This window comes from Desmodus rotundus, chromosome 8, assembly GCF_022682495.2.
Source record: "Desmodus rotundus isolate HL8 chromosome 8, HLdesRot8A.1, whole genome shotgun sequence".
Classification (NCBI taxonomy): domain Eukaryota; kingdom Metazoa; phylum Chordata; class Mammalia; order Chiroptera; family Phyllostomidae; genus Desmodus; species Desmodus rotundus.
In genome coordinates, this window is record NC_071394.1 from 95,532,731 (window position 1) to 95,560,497 (window position 27,767).

The following is a 27,767-nucleotide window of genomic DNA, read 5'->3' on the forward strand; positions in this document are numbered from 1 at the left end:
TGGGGAGAGACTTGAGCAGTTGTAAGCCAGAATGAAAGGAAAGGCTGAAGTCTACAAGACAGGGAGGCTTTCCCTGACACAGCCCCAGAGGGAGATCCAAGGGGTGGATGGAGAGCACAGTGGGTGGCTTAGCGAGAGCTCACTTGGCTGGACTTCTCCAGGGCTGTGAAATGACGGAGGTGGATCTGATTATCTTTGTGGCCCCTTGCAGATCTGACATTCTTTCCTTCCTTCTCCCTTCTTCCCCTCCTTCTCTTCCTTCCTTCCTCTGTCTCTCTTTTGCAAATATTTACTGAGCACCTACTATGTGCTAGGTCTTGTTCTAGGCTCTGTGGCTATTATAATAAAATAATATGCAGGGTGGGGCTAAAGTAGGTTTACAATTGTTTCTATGGGAAATAATACAATGATTAATAAATAATACAAGAATAAACTCTGTTCATGTACTCACAACTGTAAACCTACCTTTGCCCCACCCTGTATACCATCCTTACAATTAAGTGGGGAGACCAACATAAAACATGAATTGCACAAATAGTGTATGCATGTGTGTGACTATACATTGTATGATAGTATTAATAACTGCTATGTTCACTGAGCACTTCCACTTTATATACTAAGTACTTACAAGCATTTCTCACCCCATAAGAAAGGCAGGTCAGAAAACAGAAGCACAGAATGGTAGATGACTGCTCACAACTAAGGGAGGCGGAGCACGAGATTCAACCTAGATTTGCATGCCTCCTGACAGGAGCGCTTAACTGCCACACTGTCCTGACTCACTGGGTTTGGAGCAGTGGGCACCAGGATGAACAAGATCTAAAGGTGTCCCTACCCTCAGGGAGCTCACAGTCCCTGAGAACTGGAAAGAAACCAAAAGTTCACTTACTTCCTTTTTCCTCCATGTGTGGTCTCCTTGACCAGCAGCATCTGCAGCATCTGGGTGCTTGTTAGCAATTCAGAAGCTCCTGCCTAGCTCAGACCAACCCACTAGATTAAGTACTGCAGTTTAACAAGATCGGCGCTTGGTATGCACGTTAAAGTTGGAGAAGCCTGGTCTAGAGCCCACTTTTCTTATTAGAGATGAGCACCGTGGCCCAGGCCTTTGGAGGTTACAGAGATTGGGGACCTTCGAGGCTTGGCGCAGGAACCCAGCCTAGGACTGAATGGGCGCTTCCACTCCTGTCCTAAGAGACCGGCGATAAGGGCAACGAACGGGAAGGGCTGGCACAGTGCTCAGCGCGCGCAAGGCGCTGGAAGGTGCTCGGCGCGCGCAACACTCTCGGCGCGCGAGAGGTGCCTGCCCGCTCCCGGCCGAGCCCCGCTGAGGCGGCGTGGGCGCCCTGAGGGCCGAGCCGCAGCGCGGCGTCCCGGTGCCTGCGCCGGGCCGGGTCGGCCCCTCAGCTCCTCCCCCTGCCTCCTCCTCCCGCCCGCTCTCGCCTCCTGAAAAGCTAGCCCGCCCGGGGCGGCGGCGCAGAGCCGGCCCGGCGCACGAGGCAGCCAGCGCGGCCATGACGACGGAGAAGGCGCTGCCTCTGGGTAACGGGAAGGCAGCTGAGGAGACGCGGGAGTCTGAGGCGCCGGGGGGCGCCGGGGGTGCGGTGACCGCGCGCGACCTGCGCGACAAGCGCGACAAGGCAGTCCACGAGCGCGGCCACTGGAACAACAAGGTGGAGTTCGTGCTGAGCGTGGCCGGGGAGATTATCGGGCTTGGAAATGTTTGGCGCTTCCCTTACCTGTGTTACAAGAACGGAGGAGGTGAGTCAGCCGGCCGGCGGCACAGGGGAAGATGCAGGGAGGGGAAACCAGCCCGTTGGGGGCGGGGAAGCAAGGGGTGAGGGCGACACCCCTCCCGCGCCAGTGCGTGGCGGGACCCTCGGGAGAATTCCCGCTCCCGGCCACCTGGCGCGCGAGCTTACCCGGGGAAGGCTTTCCCATTGCGCATGCGCACGTGCTCTTCGCACCTAAATGTGCCGCCTGTTGGCACGTGAGGATTTGTCCACCAGGTGGACCTGATCAGGACCTGTTTTGTGTGTGTCCTACCTTGCTTTTGGGGTCAGGAGACAGCCCCTTTGAGCCTCAGTTTTCCTAACTGGAAACTGCCATGAAGAAAAGGGGCTCGATTTTGAGTGCTTACTGAAATGCCAGGCTCTGTCCTGCGCTTCCCATTTCTTCCTTGAGAGTCATCTCACCCATTGTGCAGATGAGGAATCTAAGGGTCAGAGAAGCCACTCACTTAATAAGTGATAAGATGGCATTGTGACACCCAAAGGCCTTGTTTTACATTGGGATTAGAACGACAACAGGGAGAACTTTTTGCTTAGGCACTGCTCTTTGATTTGCTGCCCAGTCTTTCATTTGATCTTAAGGCCCTTTCTAGGACCTCTTTTTGTGCCACTCTGGTGGAAGAATTGGCACCAAGCACAGTCACCCATGACAAATAGCTACAACACTGATTAAACGTTTAGGAGATTCTTAAGAGACTGAGGGTAGGGGCCTTGGAAAGGAAGGTGATGAGATGATCCTTTGTAGTGACAAAATATCCAAGTAAGTTTGGTGGAGGTGCAGCAGTGAATCCTCAAATTTCTTGGTTCAAGGAATGGACTCCAGACTTTAGGAACCACCACCTGTCATTATCATGAGAACAGCAGCAGATCCAAGGCAGGGGACCTTGTAAAACCTTACTAGGTGGCATAGTTTCCCCAAGGAAAAGCCTGTATCTATGTATTCCTGTCTTTCTGTTTCTCTGCCCTCCCCCCACCCTCCAGCAGATCCCCAAACTTCAGTGAAGGTAGCTTAGAGTTGGCTGGCAGGGACCACGCTGTTAGGCTGTGTGGAGCAGGACTTCCTGTGTGAGCAGCTGCAGGGAGAGCAAGAACAGTACTGCTTGGCCTGAACTCTTTCTTTGGAGACATTCATCCTGAAGGCACTGGCTGCTCCAAGCCTGCTTTACACTGGTAATGAAGTGGCCACTGATGTTGTTGGCTTGGCAACAGGCAGAGAGGAAGTGGACTCCGGGACCCTGAATGTACCCTGCACCCTCAGCTGTGAATCCCACCTCTCTTAGCAGATTCAGCTTTCATAAACTGCCCTGTCTGCTTAAAAACCTTTAGGATAGCCCCAAACAAAAATTGTTTTATCATAATTTTTTGTGCAGGAAATTTTTATGCCAAAACTAAAAGCATTCCTAAAAGCAGAAACAAGGTAAGTTGGGTTAATTACAAAGTCTGCCAGAGATTTAAAAAAGTGTAGTGAGTAGTTTTAAAATGAGTCTTTTTTTTTTTTCTTTAACTTGCCAAGAGTCTCCGTTGGGTACACAGATATCCTGATTTCATTGAGCTAGTTGCCTTAAGGAATTACTAGCATACATAGACCAAAAGGCTTTCAAAAAGTGTCATTTGTTAGGTTCTAACAGGGGTGTCCGACCTTTTGGTGTCTCTGGGCCACTTTGGAAGAAGAGCTGTCTTGGGCCACGCATTAAATACATTGTGACACGTAATCACAAAATAATCTCATAATGTTTTAAGTAAATTTACAGTTTTGTGTTGGGCCACATTCATAGCTGGTTGGACACCCCTGTTAGAGGATTCACAAGTAAGTTACAGCATATTAGGGAAGCTGCTGCAGCTTGTTTTAATCACTTAGGTTAAATGCGGAAAACAGACCCTTTTATCCCCTTTCACATGCTTTTTGCCTTCTAATATAGTTGGGGTATCTGCTTATCAACAATTTACCTTTTAAAAAAATATCCATACAGCTCTACTCATAGATCCCAATAGTAGTTGAAAGTATTTCTTTCCCAATGTGAAACTTTAAAAATAGTGTCTTGCCCAGAAAATCTAAAAGCCTTTCAAAACCTGGTAGATATGGGTCTACTATCAGGATTGATCAAAATTGTTGCTATTGATCCTGCAGTTAGAGACTTCATTTTGCAAAAAGCAATTTCAGGTAAAGCCTTCACTCGTGAGATCAGATGATGGGGGAATGGCATGTGTTTTCATGCTTTGTTATTAAAGAGAGAGAATGAGGGATTTGGAAAAGTTCCTTCTGGTTTTAATAGCACATGCTCACCTCAGTTACTTAATTTATTTCACAGAAAGGCACAGGCAGTGGGTATTGTGTTTCAAGATAGGAGTAATAAGGCTTATGGTGGTCTTTTCTCAGGTTGATCCAAAACCAGCCTTTCTGGACAGATTCTCTCTGCAAACTCCTTATAACTCAATTTCATGCCTGGGCCTCGGGTATCGGGACCTGATACTGCTCTTTGCATACCTCCTTAAGAATGCTTTTCTTTATGAAAAAGATGTTTTGCAGGTCACTTCCAAAGTAAATAAGAAGGGGGCCCCTCACCTGGTCTTTTGAAGTTACTTTAGAATAAAAAAGAAGGATGCAGCATTCAGGGAAGGAATGAACTTAACCAGTGCTACAGGGTGACCTGTAGAAATAAAAGAAGCAAATAAAACATTTTCTTTTATATTATCATCTTATCCACACAACAATTCTGTGAGATAAGCAGTGCACAGATATTAGGTAAAGCCCCACACACACTACAGAGGAAGAAGTTGAGGCAGGGAGATGTGAGGTAGATTACTCATGGTAGTAGGGAGCAGAGGGCACAAACCCAGGGCCACATTTTCTGACTCTGGTCCTCATCATGGCAACCTGAACTCAAGCTTAGAGGATATTCTGTCTTGCTTGTAGTAGGTACTTAATAAAGATTTCTTGTGCTGAATATAAAATGGTGGGGGCAATTTTAACCTCATTTCCTTATTTTACATTCTTGCAGGGGCATTCCTGATTCCCTATGTGGTGTTTTTTATTTGTTGTGGAATTCCCGTCTTTTTCCTGGAAACAGCTCTGGGACAATTCACGAGTGAAGGTGGCATTACATGTTGGAGAAAAGTTTGCCCTTTATTTGAAGGTAAGATTGAGTTAATCAGAAAATAAAATGATACCTGGATGATGTCAGGGTGTGAAGAGTAGCTGAGGCTATTTATATAAGGCAGGCAGAGATTCAAATCACTCTTTTTCCTTGTTCTTTCAGGCATTGGCTATGCAACACAGGTGATTGAGGCCCATCTAAATGTGTACTACATCATCATCTTGGCATGGGCCATTTTCTACCTGAGCAACTGCTTCACCACTGAGCTCCCCTGGGCCACCTGTGGGCATGAGTGGAACACAGGTATGGCCCCGAAGGAGGGTTTCTCTGGAATTGAGGGTGTGTCTTTGTCCTAGAGACCAATCCTGGCCTCTGGCTTCTCTATGTGACCCAGATTTCACTGAAACTGGAGGTCAGTTCTGCACTATGTCTGGGTCCATTCTGTGGGTTGCAACCATGAAGACTGAGCTGAGCCCTGGTTGAGGAATTGGCATGTGTAGGTGATGAGGATGCTTTTTCCTTGCTTTGCCAAATACAGAGACTGAGTCTTTGGGGGCAAGAGTTGAGGTATGAGGGGTTCAGGCTCCAATTTCAGCCCTGTCTCTAGGTATTGAATTTTCCTTCATAAATGAAGGTTAGATTGGCTCAGGGGTTGCAAACAGGAGGCTAATTAGGCATTAGGTCAGTGACCAGCAAATATCAACAATGTGTTTGGTTGCCCAAACTATTGAAAAATCAGAAGACTTCACATGAAAACCCAGATTTCCAGCTTCTCTTGAAAAACTGAAAATATCTGGCAACACCAGACCCACATTCCCACATTCTTGCTTGGCAGCAATGGCTGTAGCAGAGAAGCGGCTGTTGCCCTCAGATGAGGCCACATAGTCCTCACCCAGTCCTTCCGCTTATTTACTTTACCTGTCCAACCCAGGTAGATATTTGAATTCATTACCCCACTGTACTGCTTGAATGAATACGTTTTTAGATTACTTTAAATTCTAATATACTATTTGCTTTCCAATTTCTCATCCTATCAGGACTAAGTATAATCCAGAGAAGGCAAATACCTGGAATGTGCCAACTCCTACCTCTAGTTCTGTTGTGCTTAGAGCAGACATCGCTAATTGATTATAGAACTCTTTCCTTTTGAGTCTAGTCTTGGCCTCAGAGCCCTTCTCAGCACTGCTCCGGCACCCATTGCCTTTTGGTTGGAATTGGCGTATGTGCTTTAAGCCACAGGTGGCAAACACAAGGCCCGTGGGCTGAATCCAGCCCTCCACTTCGTTTTATCTGGCCTGGCACCTCATTTCTACCCGGCTGCAGGGCCGAGCTCTCAGTTAACTGTTAAGGAGTAGTTACATTTATACAGTCCTAAAATTACATTTGACCCATTGAAAGCAACTACGAGGCTGATGTGGCCCCCAATGAAAATGAGTTTGACACCCCTGCTTTAAGCTATTCATCAGCCATGTGGTTAGGTTGTCCCTAGAAGTGGCCTATCATCCTGAAGGCTGAAGCATCATAAGATTGGGTGGTATGTCGGTCACCATCAGAAGGAACAACAGACATGAGGCCTAGAAAGTTCTATGAACCAGTTTCTAGCCATGCATAGCTTTGCCTTGCTCTCTTGCCTGTTGCATGTTATGGAGGTTTCACTGTCTTTCTTTAGGGCACTGATTCTTAACCTTTCTTTGGCCAGGGACCTCATACATAAGCTTATCAAACTAAAATTGAAGGACATATTCTTGGAGGCCTGTGAGCCCTCCATGATAATTTAATTGTGTACATTTATATTGAGGATATTCTAAAAATATGCACATGTTCTGGATCATTTGTACAACCACCTTGTAACTGAGGACAGTCAGATTTTAGTGCCTGACTTTGTGTGTGTTTACAATTGAAGATGTATGCTTGGTAAATAGGATGATGGCAGTCAAGGGAAAAAGAGCAGAGAGATTTAATTCATAAATTGTACATTAGTACTAAATGAAGTTCCAGTAGGAATAAAGGTTTTGCGAAAGTGTGAACAGAGAAAATTGGTGTGATAGAGTCTCAAATAGTGCATTAAAGAATAGGCAAGTTGAACCCAATAGACTCCGCCTCCTACCTGTCAGTATATTTTTCTGTTGAATCCACTAATATGGCATTATCTTTATGCTATCGATTTATGCTATCCGTTTGAATTGCATTGTGTCTGGAGTTTAGTTGGTATTTAATTGGTAAATTTAATTCTGGTTTATAGTTGTATGAATACTATATTACAAAGAATTTATGACTCATTGTTTATTTGTACATGATTAATGACCATCTTAATAAAAATACCTTGTCAAACTTGGGTGTCTGAGAAATTTTTTACTCTAGGAAAAAAAACTAGGAAAAGAAACATAATTTTAGAGAACCTGATAAAAGCCAAGGGCTCCTCTCTCCAGAAAAAGGCACAGGGCACATCTGCACCTTTTACCTATACTATCAAGTTTCCAGACTCCTCTCAGGACTCCCTGTGGGCTCCACAGATCACCTCTGTTCAGAATATGATTAACACTTGCCAAGTGGAGTGGGAAGCAGGCAGACAACTGGGGGAATTTTCCCCAGCAGACTGCAAACCTTTTCTTCCTCTGGTTTGCACTCTCCTTCTTCTAAAGGTGTGTGAACACTGGAGATATGTGAAACAACACATATAGGAGGTGCTTTCTGCCCCTGGAGATTGCAGATGTAGTTTGGAGGGTTTGTGTATGTGTGAGAAGTGCTATAGTGAAGCTGAACACTGGCTCTATGGCAGCCACTGTGTAGGGCGCAGGGGCTCTGGAGTGAGTGGGTGAAGGAGGCCCTGCCCTCGGGGAGCTTAGTTTGTCGTGGCCAAGGTGGCTTTGTCAACAGAGGGGGGTGCTATAAAGAGGCACAGGCCTCATGGTGGCAGACAGAACTGGACAATGACCATGGAAAAGGAGATGGAACCTTGGCTGGGGGTGATTCTGCTTTCTGCCTCTAACTGGCTGGTAACTTGTAGAGGAGGGAGAGGGTATGGGTGGAGGTCCCTTGAAAACTTGTGATCCTTACATTACTCCTGTTCAAAATAAAGGGAAATGGAAAAAGTGGTACCTTGGAGGGCCTTTAAATTCTTTCTTAGAATTCAGTTTAGGGAGATAAGGGAGGAGGGGTATATTGGTTGATTTGGGCCTTAAAGGATGATTTGGATGTTTTTACTTAAGCTTCAAATCTCCCTTGGTCATCAAATTTCCTGAAAGGAGAAGAGACATTCAGTAATTTCTTTCTTAGATTGATTGATTGAGGGAGGGAATTATCAAAAAAAAAAAAAAAAAAAGCTAGAGATTCTTTGCACACACCAATCATTTCATCCAATCATCACATATTTATGCCATCCACATTACTGCTGGGGCCACCGAGCAGGACAAGTAAATGTACGGGCAGGCTTTTGACAGGGAAGTGGAAAAAAGGAAAGGAGATTTGAGAATGAAGCAGGAAGAAAGAGTTTGATAGGGCACACTGAGTGAGAATGAGATAGAAAAGGTACCCTGCCCCCAAAACTTTTCCTTCAGTTTCAATGAGACCAAGCCTCTCGAACTGTAAGTTATTGATTTTACCCCTGTGTTCTTTGAGGCATGTTTACTTGGAACGGTGGAATGGTGAGGTGAAACTGCCTGGTTGCTCCATCAGCTTTGAATGTTGCCCAAGATCTGGCCCTTGCAGAAGTTAATCTTACATTTCTTGTCTTGTTTCCACTGTAGAGAATTGTGTGGAGTTCCAGAAACTGAACGTGAGCAACCACAGCCATGTGTCTCTGCAGAACGCCACCTCTCCTGTCATGGAGTTCTGGGAGTAAGTGGAATATGGCTTATCTCCCTTGGCCTGTGGGGGCTCCATCCTGGTTCTGCTCAGTTAATATTGCCCTTTCCCATGGAAAAAGCCTAACCCTTCTTCCAGTCTTGCACTTTCTGGCTTCCATGGGCATTTGACAGCATTGGAAGCCAGAGGGGAGCTCTTTAGAGGTTTCCCAAAGGGACAGCTGAGAGTAATGCTTTCTTGTTTTTTGATGACACGTCAGCATACCTAATGCTTATTAGAGCAAGAGGTGCTTGGTAAAATGATGGACAGTTTAAAATACTCATTTTTAACAAAAGAAAAGATGTTTGCAAAAAGCTAAGTCAAGAGCATAGTTAGCCTGGAAAGCAGAAATCTCTGGGCGAACAGGTTAGCTTTCTTTCAGTAGCTGACATAGATGAACTTTAATAGATAAGAGGTTATCAAGAGGCAGGTTTCAAGTGTGCTTAAGGGAAAGCATTGTCTCACAGCATTGTCTGTAAGTACTTCTGAAGGTTGTGAGCACTCATCTCCAGACGTGTTGACCAGTGTAAGGCTGCTGCTGATCATTGTTGGGGAGGTGTCTGAATCCATGGACATTAGAGGCAGTAATTGTATATATAGGTCACAGGTGGCAAACACAAGGCCTGCAGGCCGAATCTGGCCCTCTACCTTGTTTTATCTGGACCAGCACCTTGTTTCTACCCAGCAGCAACGCCGAACTCCTTGCCCCTAGTTAAGGAGTAGTTACGTTTATACAATCCTAAAATTACATTCGGCCCTTTGAAGGCAACCACAAGGCTGATATGGCCCCCGGTGAAAATGAGTTTGACACCCTTGGAGGTGGATATTTTCCAGGAGATGCCCATTTTTCACCAGCATTCCAAAGGGGTATATGACCTGGAAATTACAGGGCTGTCACATGTTACTTGTTCGCTGTACAACCCTAGCGGGATGTCATTAACACTGTGAAATGTGTGCTCCAGAATTGTGCAGTGTCACCCTGCATAACTGTGCGTGATCGACCTGACTTAGGAGTGTCTGTAGTAATGGTAGACGGATGCCTTTCCCAAGTACTGAAGAGGTTTCCTTTGTGGGTCATAGGCTGGCTAAATGTATTCTGAGGCTTTTTCATGTGAAAAAAGTTTGGTTCATTGAAGACCCTCCCCTCCCCTAATGCTGATTAATAGTAGCATAGAGGGGCAGTGGTTTTATTAGTGATTTTTATTTTTCTTGCCTTTCTAAAAGTCATTATGCTGAATTTATATTTATCATCCTTTTGTGTATGCTATATGTATAGATAAATCCCAAATAATACCGAGGTCTTTCTTGCATGTTTTAAAGTTTTACATTAATGGTACCCATTACTTATATTTTTACAATGTTGTTTCTTTGCTCAGTATTGATTTTAAGATATATCTCTATTGATACATGTAGCTTTGGTTCCATCATTTTTTTGGTTCCTGTTATATAGTATTTTAATGTATAAACAGACTACATTGTGTCCAGCCAGCTCCTCTGGATGTCTCATTTCCCACTGTTACTAAACACACTGAGTGAATGTCTTGTCTGAGCTTCTTTGTGTGCATGTGTGAACATTTCTAAGCCATATACCTAAGAGTGGAATTGCTGGGTGGTAGGGTGCATGCATTATCATTTTTTGCAGATAATGTCAAATTGCTTTTCAAAAAGACTACTCTAATTTTTTCTCCAAACAACAGTGTATGAGAATTTCTACTGGTCTACACACTAGATAGTACTTGGTCTGGTCAGAGTTAAGTTTTTCAGTGTAATGGGTATGAAATGATATCCCATTATTTTAAATATGCATTCTTCTATTTACTTGGCAGGTTGAGCATCTATTCACATTTTTTATTCCCTATTTGAGTGTCCTCATCTGTAAACTTCCTACTCATATCCTTTTCTCTTTGGATAGCTTATCTTTTCTTATAGCTAGGAAATCTTGATGTTGGGTTGGCCAAAAAGTTCGTTCGGTTTTTTCCCATAAGATGGTTCTAGTAGCACTAGACTTAATTGTCTTTAACTTCATTTGAAACAATTTTGTTAGGTTGCATTGTGACAGCTGTCATATCAGCATGCAGTTTTTTCAAAAATTACCAAAGTTGGTGAATTTTTATGTAGCCATTTTAATATTGAAGATGGAAGAAAATATATAACATTTTTGGCATATCATGCTTTATTATTTAAAAAAAGGTAAAAATGCAACTGAAACACACACAAAAATTGTGCAGTGTATGGAGAAGGTGCTGTGACTGGTTGAACATGTCAAAAATGGTTTGTAAAGTTTCCTGCTAGAGATGTCTTGCTGGATAATGCTCCATGGTCAGGTAGATGAGTTCAAGTTCATAGCAGTCAAATCAAGACATTAATTGAGAACAATCAACGTTATACCACATGCGAGATAGCTGACATAGTCAAAATATCCAAATCGATAGTTATTGGTGAAAATTTTAAAAAGTGTGTTCTTTATTTCACGAAAAAAATAATACGGGCATTTTGGCCAACATAATACATTCTAGATATTAGTATCTATGCTGCAAATATCTTTTCATAGTGTGTGGCTTTTCTTATTTATTTATGGCATACAGGAGTTTTAATTTTATTGAAGTCAAATTTGTCAATCTTTTTGGTTTGTACAGTTGGTGTCATACTTGAGGCCTATGTCTTTACCCCAAAGTTGTAAAAAATGTTCTGTATTTCCTTCTAAGAGATTTATAGTTTTCTTTTTTCACATTTATGAATAATATCTACCAGGAATTTTATTTTTGCATATGATATGAGGTAGGAATCCAGTTTTTTAAATATAAACAACCAATTTCTCCAGCAGTATTTACTGAATTGTTCATCCTTTCTGTACTGATTGGTAGTGCCATTTTTCATATATTGTTTTCCTAAAAGCACAGGTCTGTTTTGGGATTCTCTATTCTGTTCTATTGGTCTCTTTTGCTAATTGTGTGTTGATATTATACCTATAGTTTTATTGTAATCCTTGAGCTGGTAAGGCATGTCCCTCACTTTGTTCTTTTCCAAAATTATTTTAATCTTCCAAATAAATTTTAGAATCAGCTCATCAAATTTAAAAAAAAACAATAAAGAACAAAACAACTCTGTGGGAATTTCAGTTGCAAGTGTATTGAATTTACAGGTTAATTTGGGGAAAACTGATATCTTTATTCTTGAGCTTCTGTGCATAGACATGGTTTAGCTCTACACTTATTTAGGTCTTTTTAAATGCCCAGTGGAGTAGTGATATTTAAATGTGGTCTGCATAGTAGCAGCCTTAGAATCACTTGGTTAGAAATGCAGATTCTCCAGCCCTTCCCAGACCTAATGAGTCATAGTCTCAAATAGAGGATCCATGTAATATTGTGATAGAGAGGAGACCGCTGTGGGGGAGAGGGTGGGCCTGTGTGGCCTTTTTAAACCCCATCAGGCTACGGTTTCTCAGAGGACTGCCACATAGACTTCTTTTGGACCTGCATATTGAGGATCTATAAAACATGGTCCCTGTGCCCCCTTAGAGAGCCCCTCCTGAAATCCCAAACTGGAAAAGGTCTCTGTAATTTACTGTTGTTTTGTACCATTCATTTCCTTTGTAACATATATGAAAAACCTCAGTCAAGTAGTTATTTATGCTTTGTGCTAGTTTATTGTCTGAATTCCCCACAGGCAGTGATGAAGCAGCACCTTTTATGGCTTCATTTACCACTGGTGGTCTATGGGAGGCCCCCAATGAATGATTACAGAGTGGATAGATGCATGAGAGGAAGACAGGCAGGCAATATTTTCATGAAAATACTACATAAGAAGAGTCAAAGTGGGCTCTGGTAAGAACTCATCTTGTCACTCAGCTCTCCAGTGACAGCACTGATTAGTTCCAGGGTCCCTTTACAATAGCTATATTATACCTTTTTGCCTGTGACTTTGGTCATTCAAGATGAAAGCCCATGGGAGAATGAACCCGTGGTTCTAGTTTTGTATTTATATTGTATCTGTGTCATCTATGCAGTGCTGAATTCTACATCCAAAAAGTACTCCAATGCTGATGTGACACTCAGATGCTTTCGTCTGACAGCCCTAATTCATCTTTTCCCCAGAGAAGAGCTTGGAACGTAGAGAGTCTGGGAGATGTGCACAGCATCCTATGAAAAACTATTTGGGGCCATGTAAATTTGAGAAGAGTGAAAGCTAGGCCTTTCAGTAAGAGCGTCTGTTATCTTTGATTAATCCAAATTCCCATATGTATTTTCCAATGAAATCATTTGGAATCTTTCCCCTTCCCCACCCTGAATGCTGGCATTATACTAAACACGGTCTGACAAATACTTTGCTAAGAGGAAGTTCTTCCTTAAATTCAGGTGACAGTTGACTTCTGGAGCTTTGGAAAGAACAGGCCTTATTTCTTTCCTATGTGACAGCCCTTCAAGTATTGGACCAGATTTCCTCAAAACGTTTCTCCTCCTGTTCTCTTTACTGTTTCCATGTGTGGCTGGCTCACAGACACCCCACCTCTGTTCACGTATCCAGTGGGCTCCTTTTGTCCTTTTTTCACTTCCTGTAACTGTGGGACCTCATTCAGGGCCACACTGCTTGGTCAGAGTAGACTACATTGGCTGTCTGCATGCTCATTCATTTGGCAAATGTCTGGGCTCCTGGGGCACATAGGAAGGACACTGCACATTTTTGGAGGAGGCAGAAGTATAAGATGAGATTCTAGCCCTCTAGCACAGATTACCATAAAATCCTTTACAAGGTGCTGCTTCCCTGCCGATGGCCAGCCATGGCTTCACCTAGATCTTAGGCACCTGGCCCCTCCCACTCCCCATCTTGAAGGTCCATTTTCCTTTTCAGGGTATAATTAAAATTACTGGTTTAGCCAGTGAGTCAGTCCTGGATTCTGGCCTGGGCAGGAGGCCTATTGGAGTAGAGGTGGCCTGTCTTCCTAATTTCAGATTTCAAAATTAGGCTGACTTATTTCCCTTAGTATCTCATTATGCATCTGGTATCCGTGCATTTATCTAAATGTTTGCAGTTCTAAATTTTGAGCCTGTGTGTTCTGGTGGGACTGAGTACTATTATGTGCGTTGCCAGCATTGTAGCATCAGATGGGCTTTGGTCTGTTTTCACTTCCCTTTCTCAGGCCCTTGAATCCCTTTAGTCAAGGGTTTTGTGAGCAAGTTCACTTTCACTATGTATACAGTTGAAATCGCTTTTACATGGTGTCCATTCAACAAATTTTATTGAGCACAAATTGTGTGCTTGGCCTGAATTAAGCTCCATGTCTTTGTTCAAAATGTTTATGTACACTGGAAGAGTTTTTGAAAATTTGTTTATTTCTAAATCACACAGCCACTTGAGTTGATTTTTTTTTTTTTTTTTGGACATGAAACTGGAGAGGCAGAGGAGCAGGAGTGAAACCCTGCTGGTCCCTGCCTTTCTCTAAGACTCCCCTTCCCCTGCCCACATTCTTCCTCTATGCTGGCCTTCCTTCTGTCCTTTGTCTATACTGGGCTTGTCCCAGCCTCAGTCTCAGGCTTTTGTTGTTCCCTTTGTTTAGAAGATTCCTCACAAGGTGTTTGTGTGTCTGGTTCCTTATCATTGAGCCTTAATTCAAATGGCATTTGGGAAGTCCTCCCTGACGTTCAGCTGAATCAGCACCCATCCCTTTCCACCCACATCACTGTTTTATTGTCTTCATAGTACTTAGCTGAAATCCCCATGTCTTCATTTACCTATTTTCATTCTCCCTCCATGAGAGTATAAGCCCCATGCCACCAAGGACTATTCTGTTTTATTCACTATTATCTTGCCAGCACATTCTAGGTGCTCAATAAATAGTAGTTGAAATGGATGAGTGGAAAAGTGAATAAATGAATGAATGTTTCTTAACCCCTTGGCATTTAAGTTTTCTTGACTATAGATTGGAAATGATGACAGCATCTACCTGCAAGGTTGAGATGAGGATTAGAGAAGTCCTCACTGGTACCAAGCCCAGCACAGCTTAAGCCTTTTGGGAAGGTTTAAAGGCAGAAAGAGAATGTTCATGATTGATGCTACCATTTGTGGGATGGGGATTAACCTTGTTCCCTACCTTGCCAACCTCTTTGGATTGCTGTGAGGATGAAAGGAGAAAGTGTGTATTAAGAACTTTAATGGGTTGTAAGTGGGGTACCCAAGTACGGAGGCTCAGTGCCTTGTTCAGCCCCTTCCTCTGCCAGGGCAGATTCATGGCTGAGTCTTATATAGAGTTGGCCCGTGTGCCAACCACAGGGTCAGAAGTTGTCCCCCAGACCCTTTCCCTAAGCCAAGACCCATCACTGTGTGCCACTGTCTACTTCTGCCAGTTTGGATTGCCCCACCCCCAATATATCACCTCATTCATAGCCACAGCGTGACTTCAGCCAACAAGTTCTGGAGCTCAGTGTAAATCATGCTTCCTCCCCTCACCCAGTGCATAACCCTGGGCAGCTTAGATAGCCTCCCTGAGCCTCTGTCAGATCCTCTGAAAATGTGATGGTCATAGGACCTAACTCTCAGGGGTGCCAAGAGCATCAGATGAGGCCCATATGCCTTGCATGTGGTACATTTTTAGTATATGGTAGCTAAGCTTACAAGGAAAACTTTATTCAGGTCTCTGAGAGTCTACATGAGTACTTTTCAACATTCTTAGAGAAGGCCCAACCATATCTGTTTGCCTGTTATGGTGGACCTAGAGAACTTTCTTAGTGTATTTTCTTCCCTTGAATGTTCTTTCAACATTTTTTTGAGCACTTAGTGCATTCTGGGCACCTTATCAGTAGCCAGAAAGATGAGGGGTATGCTTTCTGTTCCTGAAGTAGCACACAGCCTGGTGGGGAAAACTGTATGTAAAAAAATTAAAATAAATAAAATAAATAAAGCTTTAGAAATATAAGGCAACATTATTTGTATGATGCTTGCACGGAACCAAGATGAGGAAGCCCAGATGTCTGGGCTTTGATGAAGGCTTCATGGAGTTGACAATGTTTAGCTGGGTTTTACAGGATGAATAGAAGTTTATGTGATCAATGGTGGGGTGAATGAAAGGCATGCTAGGTAGAGAAAATAGCATAGGCCAGAGCTCAGAAGAACTAAAGTTGTTTGTTGAGGTTTACCTGCAGTGCTACTGCCTCTGGAGCCTGAGGAATGGTGGAGGACTTTGCTGAGGAGGGAGACAGGAGCCAGAGTTTCTGATCAGTCACAAGCCTTTATTGAGCACCTACTATATGTCAAGCATCATTGTAGGTTCTGGGATATAATGTGAATAAAACAAAGACTCGCCCTGGTAAAGCTGACAGCACAGACAAACCAAATAAGCAGAAAGCATTCGGTTGACTTGGGATTAGTCTCCTGAAGAAAAAGCAAAAATGGAGTAGTAAGTGTCACAGAGTCAGGGAGGACCTCTCTGAGGAGGTGGCATTTGAGCAGAGACCTAAGAGAAGTAAGGGATCCAGCCATGCAGATATCAGTGACAAGCTCTGAGGCTGAGAGAGCAGGAAGGGCAATGACCCTGAGGTGGGAGGATGTTTGGGGACTAGCAGGCGGCCAGTGAGCCTGGAGCCAGGCATGAAGGACCTTAGTATTTTTTAAAGGGCTTGAAATGATCCTGTGGGATGCCTTCAGAGGCTATAGCATCTGTGGAGTAATATGATTACGTCTGGGCATAAGGCATCCCCAGGATGTCAGAGGGGCAGGGGCAGGGTTAGTGGGGTACTAGCTTCATCCAGGTATCTGAAGCTGAGATGTCTGCCTGGAGAGAAGGGAGATTGGGTGGGAAGTGGTACCCTTACCTCTTGGGGAAGATGGGCAGAATCAATCTTGCAAGGACAATGGTAATTCTGCCTGGCCATGCTATGCACCAAGGTGAGAAAAGAACTGTCCCTCTGATCTCTTAATGCCTTTGCAGCTACCCACTTGCACTAAGATATCTCTATCTGCACACTTCCTCGGTGAGCTTTTCCTGAGAAGGGACAACGGGAGGCTCCGTCTGAATGTGCAAACTCTCATGGCTTTTAGATAGCAGCAGATGTCATCTTAGCAATAACCCTCAGTACTTGGGCTGCACATATGCTTTGCCCCCCAACGTCTACTTCTGAAACTGTTCTACAGGCATGACCACAATAGTTATGAACAGCTTGTTGATGGTAACACTGTTTGTGATCATTAAGAAAAAAAAACACAAGTAATAAGTTCTTAAATATGATGCTGATTAGATAAATTATGGTATATTCCTGCAACAACTGCTAAAAAGGAATGAGGCAGAAAAGTGTTGATATAGAAAATATCTCTAAGATAAAATTAAGTGAAAAAGGCAAGATACAGAATGTTGACTATAATACCTGGTATATAAAAATACATGTATATGCCTTATTCCCATAGAATGTTTCTGGAGGGATACATAAGAAACGATTAACCTTGGTGATCACCTGAGAATGGGATGTGGGGGAAGAAAGAGTTTTACTTTTTGCTTTATACTTTTTTGTACTATTTGAATTTTTAAAGATTAAAAACCAGGAACATGATTATTTGATACTAACAAAAAGTAGGAACCATGGGGTCCTTGAATAAGTTGTCATTGATTATAATGATCCTCCTGTGTGAGTGACAAATACCATTTACAGCTCTGGTTTCACCTTAATAATCATTATTTATTTTACAAATTATTTTTGTTAACATTAATTTATTTAGTTTTTTAATCAGCCTTTTGAGATAAAAGAGGAAAAAATCTCCATTTTCCCATTATTCGAACATAATTTTGGAGAAGCGAGGGATTGCACCCCATATACTCAGAACACAAAGCCAGCCTCATTGGCTCCCACTGCCCCTCGGGCAGCCACAGTTTCCCCAGAAGGGCCTCTTCTTCGCGGCTGCCTCTCCTTGCATGTGTTGCCCCAATGGACAGAGGAGCTCACCTCTCAGAGAGAGGCTTCTTCTTGCTTAATCCTCCCCACCGAGGAAGCACTGGGCCCTGACTAGAGGAGAACAGAGAGGAGGTCCAGTTGAGGACGTAGATGGTTCTGCCACAACACAGATTCATTTCGAGGGAACAGGGCTTGGCAGCCCCTTACAGCTCTCAGGAGGTGCACCAAAGCAAATCCGAATCGGCACTTTGTTGCCTGAGCAGGGTGTTGCGTCATTTTTGTTTTATTTAATATTTAACTGATTGCAAAAATTGTGAATGTTGTAAGCAGTTAAAACACAACAAATATATAAATGTGATATATTTGTGTTTCAGATTGTACAATGGTCCCCCCTTATCTGCGGTTTTGCTTTCCATGGTTTCAGGTACCCACAGTCAGTCATGGTCTGAAAATATTAAATGGAAAGTTCCAGAAATGACAACTTAATAAGTTTTAAATTGCATGCCGTTCTGGGTAGCATAATGAAATCTTGTGTGATCCTGTTCTGTACTGCTCAGGACATGAATCATCTCCTTTTGTCCAGTGTATCCACACTGTACTGCTCCCTGCCCACTAGTCACTTTGTAGCTGCCTTGGTTATCAGATCGATTGTCTCAGCAGTGCAGTGCTTGTATTCAGGTAATCCCTATAGTAGCCTAACACTGTGCCACGGTGCCTGCGTCACTCACCTCATCTCATCATGTAGGCATTGCGTCATCTCACACCATCATGATAAGGATGAGTATAGTACAATAAGATATTTTGGGAGAAAAATTTACATAACTTTACAGTATTGTTGTAATTATGTTTTATTATTAGTTATTGTTGTTAATCTCTTACCATGCCTGATTTATAAATTAATCTTTATCATAGATATGTATGTATAGAAAAAAACATAGTACAAATAGGATTTGGTACTATCCATGGTTTTAGGCAGCCATTAAATGTCTTAGAATGTATTCTCTGTGGATAAGGAGGGGCTATTATATATTACTTATAAATGAGTCTTAATCCATTCAGGCCACTATAACAAAATACCATTGACTAGGTGACTTAAACAGCAAACATTTATGTGTCACAGTCTGCAGGCCGGGAAGTTCAAACTCAAGGTGCTGACAGGTTCAGTGTCTGATGAGGACTCATTTCCTGGTTCACAGAAGGCTGTCTTCTCACTGTGTCCTGTAACAGAAGGGATGAGGAAACTCTCTGGGGTTCCTTTTATGAAGGTTCTAATCCCAGTCATGAAGGCTCCACCCTCATGACCTAAGCTCCTCCAAAAGGCCCCACCTCCTAACACCATCACTTGGGGGGTTAGGATTTCAACATAAGAATTTTGGAAGGACATAAGCATTCACTGTATTGCAGTATGTTTCCCAATCCCTGCCCCACCTCCTAAGAGATGAACTCTGTTAATAATTGATAGTCTTTTTCTGCCACTACTTTCCTGTATATTTAATATCATTCTTCTTATTTTCCTATGATGACATCAGATCATTTATGCCCTATCTAGGATGGGTGAATTAAATCAAGTAATGTTCTTAGAGGACCATGCTCAGGGCCAGGGTATACAGTGGGTGCTTAGTAACAAAGTGTGACTTTGTTTTCATTACTGCACCCATCAGGACATAAAAGGAACCTGAGATAAAACTCTTCTGGTTCAGTAAATCACTGCTTTGCATTATTTAGTGTAAGACATCCATATTTGTTGGGGGGTAGTGATCAAAAATGAATAATAAATCACAGCTCTTCAGCACTTAGTAATCCCAATTACTGCTACCCCTACTGTACCCATTCCACAGACAAAGAAAGTGAGTCGCAGAGAGATTTAAGTAACAAGCCCAAGACTAATGATCAGAAGCAATGGATTCTGAGGCAGGGAGAGGTTAAGTGTCTTGTTCAAAGTGCCTCTCTTGGAGAATGAGAGCCAGACCTGGGCTGAGAGCAGGCCCCTCTGATCCTTGCCTGCCTCCCTCTGCCCTTCTGCCCTTCTGCACTCCTCCTGCCTGTCTGAAATGCTATCAGCTATCTGTCTTGGGCAGAATCTGACTGGCATGTCCCTCCTCTCTGCATTGACCTAGGTTCTGGAAGGAAGAGTTTTTCAGCAGATGGGGAGGTATAATTAGTGGAGGGAGGGTGGAAAGAAAAAGCTAATGGGGAATGACTAAAGGCAGAGGGCTCCGGTGCCTAACAAAAACAAAACAACTGTTGGGTTGTGTTTTCTCTGGGTTTCAAGGGGTTCCTTTAGGAAATGACTTGAACCATGCTTTTAAAAGAATTCTGTACCTTCCAGCTGAGCCAGGTGTTGAGTGTGAGACCTGCAGACTCTGATCTGCTGGGATGACAGATGTAAACTGAAGCTGGCCTCTGGAGTGTACAACTGATGGCCCTGCAGCTGGTAGCACAGGTGTTAACGAATGACTTTATTTCAGGCTTGGGCACAGAATAACTCAGAAGAGGCCGCTACAAAATTCTAGTGCATTATCTCTATTCTAGATGATTTTTAACAAAACCATGAAAAAGTATAAAAGTATGTAAAGATTTTCTCTCTCTCACTTTCTCTCTCTCTCTCTCTCACACACACACACACACACACACACTCACTCACACTTACTTCTACTCCATGCTTTCCCTGGAAGTCCTGGATGGAAAAGAAGTACCAGACCTGGGGCACAGACTGTCCTGCTTACTAATGGGGGCCCTGCATATGATTCTGAGCTTTTGTATCCTCATGGATGAAATGTGTGTACCTCTCCCACCCTTCAAGTGCCGTCAGTATGAAGTGATGGTGGTAGGTGGGAAGTAATTGGTCAACATTAGCTCCTCTCACTCCTGCATCTCTCTCATCTCGAGCCCATCCACCCTCCCCATACCACAGCTGAGGTGGATATGGTGACATTCAGAGAGCAGAAGTCTCCTGGTGGGATACATGGGAGCTGGCAGCAGACCCCCACTCCCCACTCTAGAGTTCCTCTCCCTGGGCTTCTCCTGATGGCACATGTACCTTTCTTGCTCACTGTCCTTCTGTGGCAAACAGTGGCTCTTTGCCAGCCTTAACTCAGAACATCTCAGAGGGGCCAAGGGGAGTTTACAGTGGCATGTGAGGCAGATCTGCTGTATCATGGGAGCCTGTCAGGCTGGGAAGCCTTGGGCAGCACTTTTGGGCTGTGCTGACGGAGAGAAAGGGTCAGGCATCTGAGGGTCCTGGGACCCCAGCCATGGGGCAGTAAGGCCCTATCCTCTGTAGGGGATCCGTGTCCCACGAGTGCAAATGGACTACCTTACAAACCCGTGGTGGAGTCCCACAGGCTGTGGCAGCTTTTCTGTTTCTCAGCCTGCCCCTCTGTCCTTGCCTCCAGACCTGCAGAACTTCTGTTCACATCTCCCTACAAGGCCCAAGTTTAGAGGCTTTCCCCTGTGTTCTGATGTTCTCACAGTCCCCACATCTAGACATACTCTCTTTTCACTGCCTCCTACTTCCCAGATCTCACCCTCCCACAGAGGGCCAAAACAGGCATTGAACTTGGGGTCAGGAGACTACAGTGCCAGGTCAGGCTCTGTGACTTACTAGTTTGTGATCCAAGGCAAGGTACCTATTACTTGGAGCCTCAGTTTCCTCAGAACAATGGGAGTGAATCAAGATGACATTCACAAGAGTGCCCTTCCGAAGTGTGTATTCTGCACAGTGTTAGGGAGTATTGCTTTGGAAAGGCAGACACTTAGTGAAGGGCACTTCCTTCTTAACAGCTTTTTAATAATTCTTAGGTATAATTTACATACTGTAAACTGTATCCCTTTTTAGTGTATAAGTCAATGATTTTGAGTAAATTTGCCAAGTGTGAAACCATCACCACAATACAAGTTAGGACATTTCCCTCACCTCAATCAGATCTCTCATGCGTGTGTACAGTCAGTCTCCATTCCTACCTCCAGGCGGCCACTCATTCACTTCTCTTCTCTGTGAATTTGCCTGCTCTGGACATTGCGTATAATTGGAATCATGCAATGTGTGGTCCTTTGTCACTGTCTTCTTTCACTTAGCATGATGTTTTTAAGATTCACCCATGTTATAGCATGTATCACTAATTTATTCCTTTTTGTGGCTAAATAATATTCCATTGTATTATGTACTACATTTTGTTTGTCTATTTATCCTTCAGGTGATAGAGAGTTGGGTAGTTTCAGTTTGGAGCTATTATGAATAAACTAGGAATGAAATTGCTGAGTTTTATGTTTAACTTTTTAAGAAACTACCAAACTGTTTTCCCAATATGGCTAAACCATTTTATATTCCTACCAATAGTATATGAGAGTTCCATTCCTCCACATCCTTGAGGACATTTGTTATTGTCTGTCGTTTTGACTATAGTCATCCTAGTGAGTGTGAAGCAATATCTCATTGTAGTTTAATGGGGAATACTTCTAAGTAGATTTGGGAAATATTGGGTTACCCAAAGCTTTAGAGGTGTCTTTATTTCAGGACTTCTCAGAGACTTTAATATTCTAATGAGCATTGAGACTCTTTAAGAAGGGCCACAGTGTACAGCATTTTCTCAAATGAGGTCCCAGTGTGACCTGAGAACTCAGGGTGTCTTGAAGGATTAGTGTTCTTTGGGAAGCATTTGACTAGAGCAGGGGTCAGGAGACAACCAGTCAAATCCCATCTGCTGCCTGTTTCTGCAAATAAAGATTTATTGGAAGACTGCCACATTCATTCATTCATTTACAAATGGTCTGTGGAGGCTTTCACAATGTAAGGATACAGTTGGATAGTTGGGCCAGAGACCACAGGCCTTGCAAAGCCTAAAATATTTACTTTCTAGCCCTTTACAGAAAAAAGTTTGCTGACCCCTGACCTAGCCAGTACCTGGTGCACAGCAGATGCTCACTTAACCTTTAGATGGAAGAAGGGACTTGTCCCAAGGGACCTAGGAAACATTTGTAAGGTTTTATATTATTCGAGCTGGTGCTTGAAGGACAGACGGAATTTCGAAAGCTTGGGGGAACTGAGAAGGACATTCCTGCCAGAGAGAGCAGTGAAAATGAATTTTGGAAAGTGAAAAAGTGCGGGGTGTGTTTGGGGACTGGTAGTAACTTTTATGTGGGCAGTTGAAGAAATTGGAGCCTTAGCTCTCTACCCCTTGGGCCTACTTAGGTCCTTAGTTACATCCCTTGAATGACGTGTTCCTGTTTCATCTTCCCCAAGTTGGGGCAGCAGGCCCAGACTTGGCCTGGAAGTTGAACAGAAGTGGCTTCAGGTTCTGCCTCTGCCTTTCTGAATATATAATATAAGTAATATTACTTCCCTAAGCCACAGTTTTTCCATCTATAAAATGGAATAATAGTTGCACTCACCTTAGGAGTAAGCATGAAGGAAATGCAAACTGTTGCCATCCATGTTGTTATCTTTATACTTTCGGGTAGTAAACTCACTGGGGGTAGAACACACCTGCTTTACTCATCACTGTAGCTCTAGTCCTCAGGGTCCTCAGCATGGGGTTAACACCCTGGAATTATCTACTGAATGAATGCATGATGCAGATAGCTCAATTTCTTGCCTAGGAGGGTCCTGAGTCCTGCACTGCTTTAGGGCTTCAGCTGTGGGCTTTGCAGGAGCTGGCCCCACACATGGGGAGAGTTGGGGGCCTGCACTTCTTTCTTCCCAGGAAAGTGAGCAGAACTCTGAAGGCAGAAGGATTGTGGGGGGCAAGGGAGGTGGTTGGGGGGAGCACTGGGAAGGCACATTTGTTTTGGAGATGGGCCTTTTTTGTTTGTTTGTTGCTTTGGGAGACCAGAAAGGAAGACTGAGCAAGGCTATTTATAGCCCAGCTCCTCAGTGCCAGCTTTTAGGGCGGTCTCTGCGTCCCTGGCAGTACTTTCTCTGTGGCAGGTTAAAGAAAGGTGATGTGTTTGCCCTCTCCGTGCCAGACATTAAGATGAGGCCTCCCTCAGGCCCCGCTGGGAGCTGTTCCCACAGGGCCTCTGACAGGCTCTCTGCAGTGGCAGCGGGTGGTGGCATCTTGATGGGGGGAGGGGGCTGCACCATCTCTGCTTCTTCTGGTCAGACCACCCCTCGCTCTGGATGCTGGAGTATCTGAAAGTGAAGCTTCAGGTATGAGGCTATTTCCTTCCCTCCAAACTCAGCCCCTCTGTGTGTAGGAGAGACAGGGAAGAGGAGGTAATACTCAAGGAATAAGAGAGGGCTTGAGCCCCTTGCCTCCTGTCACTGGGATCCATTTCTGGCGAGGCATTGGGTGTTTGGGCATCAGAAGAACCTGGTTTCAAGCCCCAGTTGGACAAGTTGCTTCACCTATCTGGGCCTCAGTTTCCCCACCTGTAAAATGAGTATAATAATGCCTTCATAATGAGAACTGAATGCCATGAGAAGTGAGGGCTCTCAGGTGGCACCTGCCACTGTCCCCTCCACTTCCAGCAACTTGTTTCTTCCTCTGAGTCTCTCAATATGGACAGAGCTTGCTTTTAAACTCCCTTGTTGGTTTCCCCAACTCTTTGCCTCCAATTCCTGTAGAAATGACATTTCCACCTATGGATGATTCTTTTCCTTCCTACATCTCTGGGACTTGTACCCCCTTCTTCCTCTCTTATCCCACATTCCCTCCTGTGATTAAAACTTATCCCTTCCTCTCTTCTCTTTTCCATTGACTATCCCAGTCTCACCAACCTGAAAACAAAACAAATATAAGTAAGACAGCTCTTGTTCTCTGTGGCCCCTTTAGGTACCATCATCTCTGACCCCTTAGAGCCCAACTTCCCAAGAAAGCCGCCTTATCAGGAGCTCACCTCCAGTCTCCTCCTCACCACATAATCTGAAGTCTTCCCCACCAGGGGACCAGCAGTCCTTGCCTCACCCACCCCTCCTGGTCCCAAATCTCACAGCCCCTCTCCCTCTTACCAGGCTGCTCCACAGCACTTGGCAGATGGGCTGCTTCCCTGTCTGGAATGCCCTCCTTTTCTCCCTCTGAGTTAGGGAATGCCACCATACCTGGTTGCACCCTGCCTTTCTGCTCACCCTTCTCCACCTCCTTCAAGGCCTCTTCCCTTCTCCTCTCTGCTCTGTAGATGTCGGGGTTCCTGAGTCTCTGCGGTAGACCCTCTCCCTCCCCTTCTCCAGCATTCCCCAGGCTGCCTCATGCTCTCCTAGGACACTGATCTCTGCCCTGCAACGCTTTTCTGAGCTTTGCATCTGGAGACCCATTTGCCTTGGAGCATTGCAGCTCCTTGGGTGTCCCACAAGCACCTCAAAATCATCTTATCTAAAAGATTGATTCTTCACTTCCTCTTCAACCCCACTGGACAGTTTATCCACTAAGTACAAACCTTGGTGTCAGTCTACACCTCTCTCTTCTCTGCTACCTGCTACCACTGCTGCTCTCAAACCCACCAGTTCCCTCCAGGGCCATTCCCCTACCTTAGTCCAGACCCTCCCTATTTCTTCTCCAAATTCAGGTAGAATTCTCTGTACTAGACACCCTGCTTCACTCCACCCTAACCATACATTCCACCCACTGTGGCCAGATAGTGTTCTGAAACATGTATCTGATGGGGTCTCACCCCTGTTTAAGATTCTTCTATCACCCTTAAGATGAAGCCCCACCTCCTCAGTTAGACTCACAGTCCAGCCCTTGCTCACCACTCCAGCTATGTCCTCACCTCCATTACTTACACTGGCTTCTATGGCACTGACCTGACATGCCATGTCCTGCCCTGGCCTCACTGAGCTTTTGTTTCAGTCTGCTTGTTGTTGCCCTCAGTGGCCTTTCTGTCCCCAAATGTCCCCTTTCTTCTTTGCTAACTCTCCTTTGCTAAATACCCTTCAGGCAGGACCTACCTCCACCTCTATATCCTGATGTTGGCCAGATCCCCAGTAAGGGTCCCCTGCTTTTCTCTGCCATAACCCTCTCCACACCCTGCTCTGTTAACTCACCTGCCTTCCTCATTAGACCACAAGCTATTAAGGGACCCCTGGGCATAGCACAGTAGCTGGCACACTGAAGACACTTTAATAAGTATTTCTTATATAAATTAATAAATGCATAAAGAACATATATAGTGTACTTTTACCTAACATACAAAGAAATGGAAGGTAGCTTTGGGGCATACATTTACCTTAGCTGTAATTTGTGAAGAAGAGAGGAAGGCAATGATTTTAGTGTTATAGGAGAATCTAGAAGTTAACATTGTGACTGAAAGTGTGGGCTCTAGAGTCAGGATCCCTGGGTTCAATTTATAGCCTTAACTTGCTCGTAGTATGACTTTGGGCAAGTTATTAACCTCTCTGTACCTCAGTTTTTCTGTCTTTGAAATGATGATGGTAATGGTACCTACTTCAAGTATTGTTGAGATGGTTAGATGAGTTCATGCTTGAAAACCTATAGAAGGGAGGTATCATCACTCCTATTTTACAGATGAGGAAGCTGAGGCTCAGAGACGTGATGTCCCCTATACAAAGTTACACAGCTGAGAAGTAGCAGCACTGGAATTTGATCCCATCCCATGTCTGTATCTGCCATGGGCTGGAGAAACATAGGTGTTATACTTCCAAGCTCTGAGATTTCAGCCTTTGGATGGAAATCTTTAGAAATATTGTACTCTTATGGCCTGAAAAAGATGCTTTCTGAAGAATCTGCTTTTGTGCCTGGCTCACAGTACGTGCACGATATTACTTGAGTAAATGAATCCCTTCAAAGGGCCCCATCTAGTCTTCAACATTTCCCGCTCCCTGATCAGTATTGGGAGGTCTGGTCCTGCGTCCCTTTTTTTGCCAGGGTGTTGGCAGCAAACTCTTCCTTATTCAGACCTTTCTTCTGTCCCAGCACTTTATGGGGGTGGGTCATTAAGAAAGCGCTTTCCCAGGAAGAGCTGTGCCTTCTCCAAGTCCCCAGAGCTGAGTGCCCAGCCCCCATCCTCTCAAAGGCTGCCCTTGTGGGTTTCAAAACAACCCCACAGCCCTGCAGGCTGAGAACCCTGCCCTCAAGCCCCCTTTCTTTAGAAACCCAAGGTCCATGGCTAGTTAGAGTCAGTGCTGGTAAAACCTAAAGAAAATAGTTTGAGGATGTTTTCAAATAGTGTCTGGTGAAACAAAAGAGCAATTCATTCTGCATAGCTTTTAGTAATCTGCTTCCCATTCTGGGAATTAGATTGTTCAATTAAGCGAGAGGGAGCTGAAGCAGCCTGCATGACTCAAAAGTTTGCAGCATCCAGAATGTGGAATAGAGGGGACCTGAGCCAGCCTACTCCTGGCTAGTCTGCCCCTTCTTTCTCCCTGTCTCTGTGTCTTTTCCAGCTTTCAGTTTTCTCAGTTCAGAAAGCAACTACATCAACAAGAAGGCATGTGTGTGCATGCATCCCTGCTAGCTGAGGACCTTGTGTAAGTGTTTCTTTGAGGAAAAATTCAGAGGCTGGAGTGGAGTAGGACAGAACACACCCAGGTCCTTTCCATCTGCAGTGGCACCCTTTCCTGCTTTGGGTTGTCCCTTCTCATAATGGGCTTTCAGGGCACTTCAGGGGGTCAGTTTGTAGATGGTGGGTATATATTGTCTACAAGGCTCTTAATCTGAAGACAAGGTGGTCAGTGAGCCCCCTGAAGTTCCTGCAGAATGTTGGGAGTAGGGAGGTGCATCAGGGTATTTCTTTGGGGAGAAAGTAGCTTCTCAAGGGATTCCTGACTCCCTCTCCCAGTCTTCCCCATACCCCACCCCCCAAAAAACATAAAAGGTTGAAAACCATTTTGGTGGAGTTCGTAAGTTACTCCTTCCTTGCCAGGAATCTCCTCTTCTGTGGTGCTCAACCCTTACTGTGCTTGAGTAATCCTTGGGGAAACGTGGCAAAATGCAGCTTCCCAGGGGCCATTCCGTACAGATTAAGACTTCATTGGTTCTGGGATGGGGCGCAGGAATTTTTCTCTTTTGGCAAACATCCCACAAGGATCATGCTTTGGGCCTGCCGCTCTTTTGTAATAATAGATACTCTTTGGGTTTCATTTAATAAGACCTGTAGTTTTTAAATGAATTAAAGCCAGAGGCTGCTAAGACATAAGAAGCAAATAAAGTGATCACTGTTGTAACTATGTGGCTCTCTCCTTTCTTAAATAACTTGGACCTCTTTTGTTT

General features: G+C 44.2%; 1 protein-coding gene across 1 annotated transcript in view; it reads left to right on the forward strand.

Annotated features, from left to right (window-relative positions):
* Positions 1-1,380: 1,380 nt before the first annotated feature.
* The window catches only part of SLC6A11 (solute carrier family 6 member 11), a 120,984-nt gene continuing 94,597 nt past the window's right edge, over positions 1,381-27,767 (forward strand). Inside the window, exons 1-4 of the mRNA XM_024556602.4 lie at positions 1,381-1,758; positions 4,787-4,921; positions 5,045-5,185; positions 8,629-8,719. Of these exons, the coding sequence (XP_024412370.3) occupies positions 1,512-1,758; positions 4,787-4,921; positions 5,045-5,185; positions 8,629-8,719 (614 nt within the window). The 5' untranslated portion in view covers positions 1,381-1,511. The remainder of the gene's footprint in view (positions 1,759-4,786; positions 4,922-5,044; positions 5,186-8,628; positions 8,720-27,767) is intronic.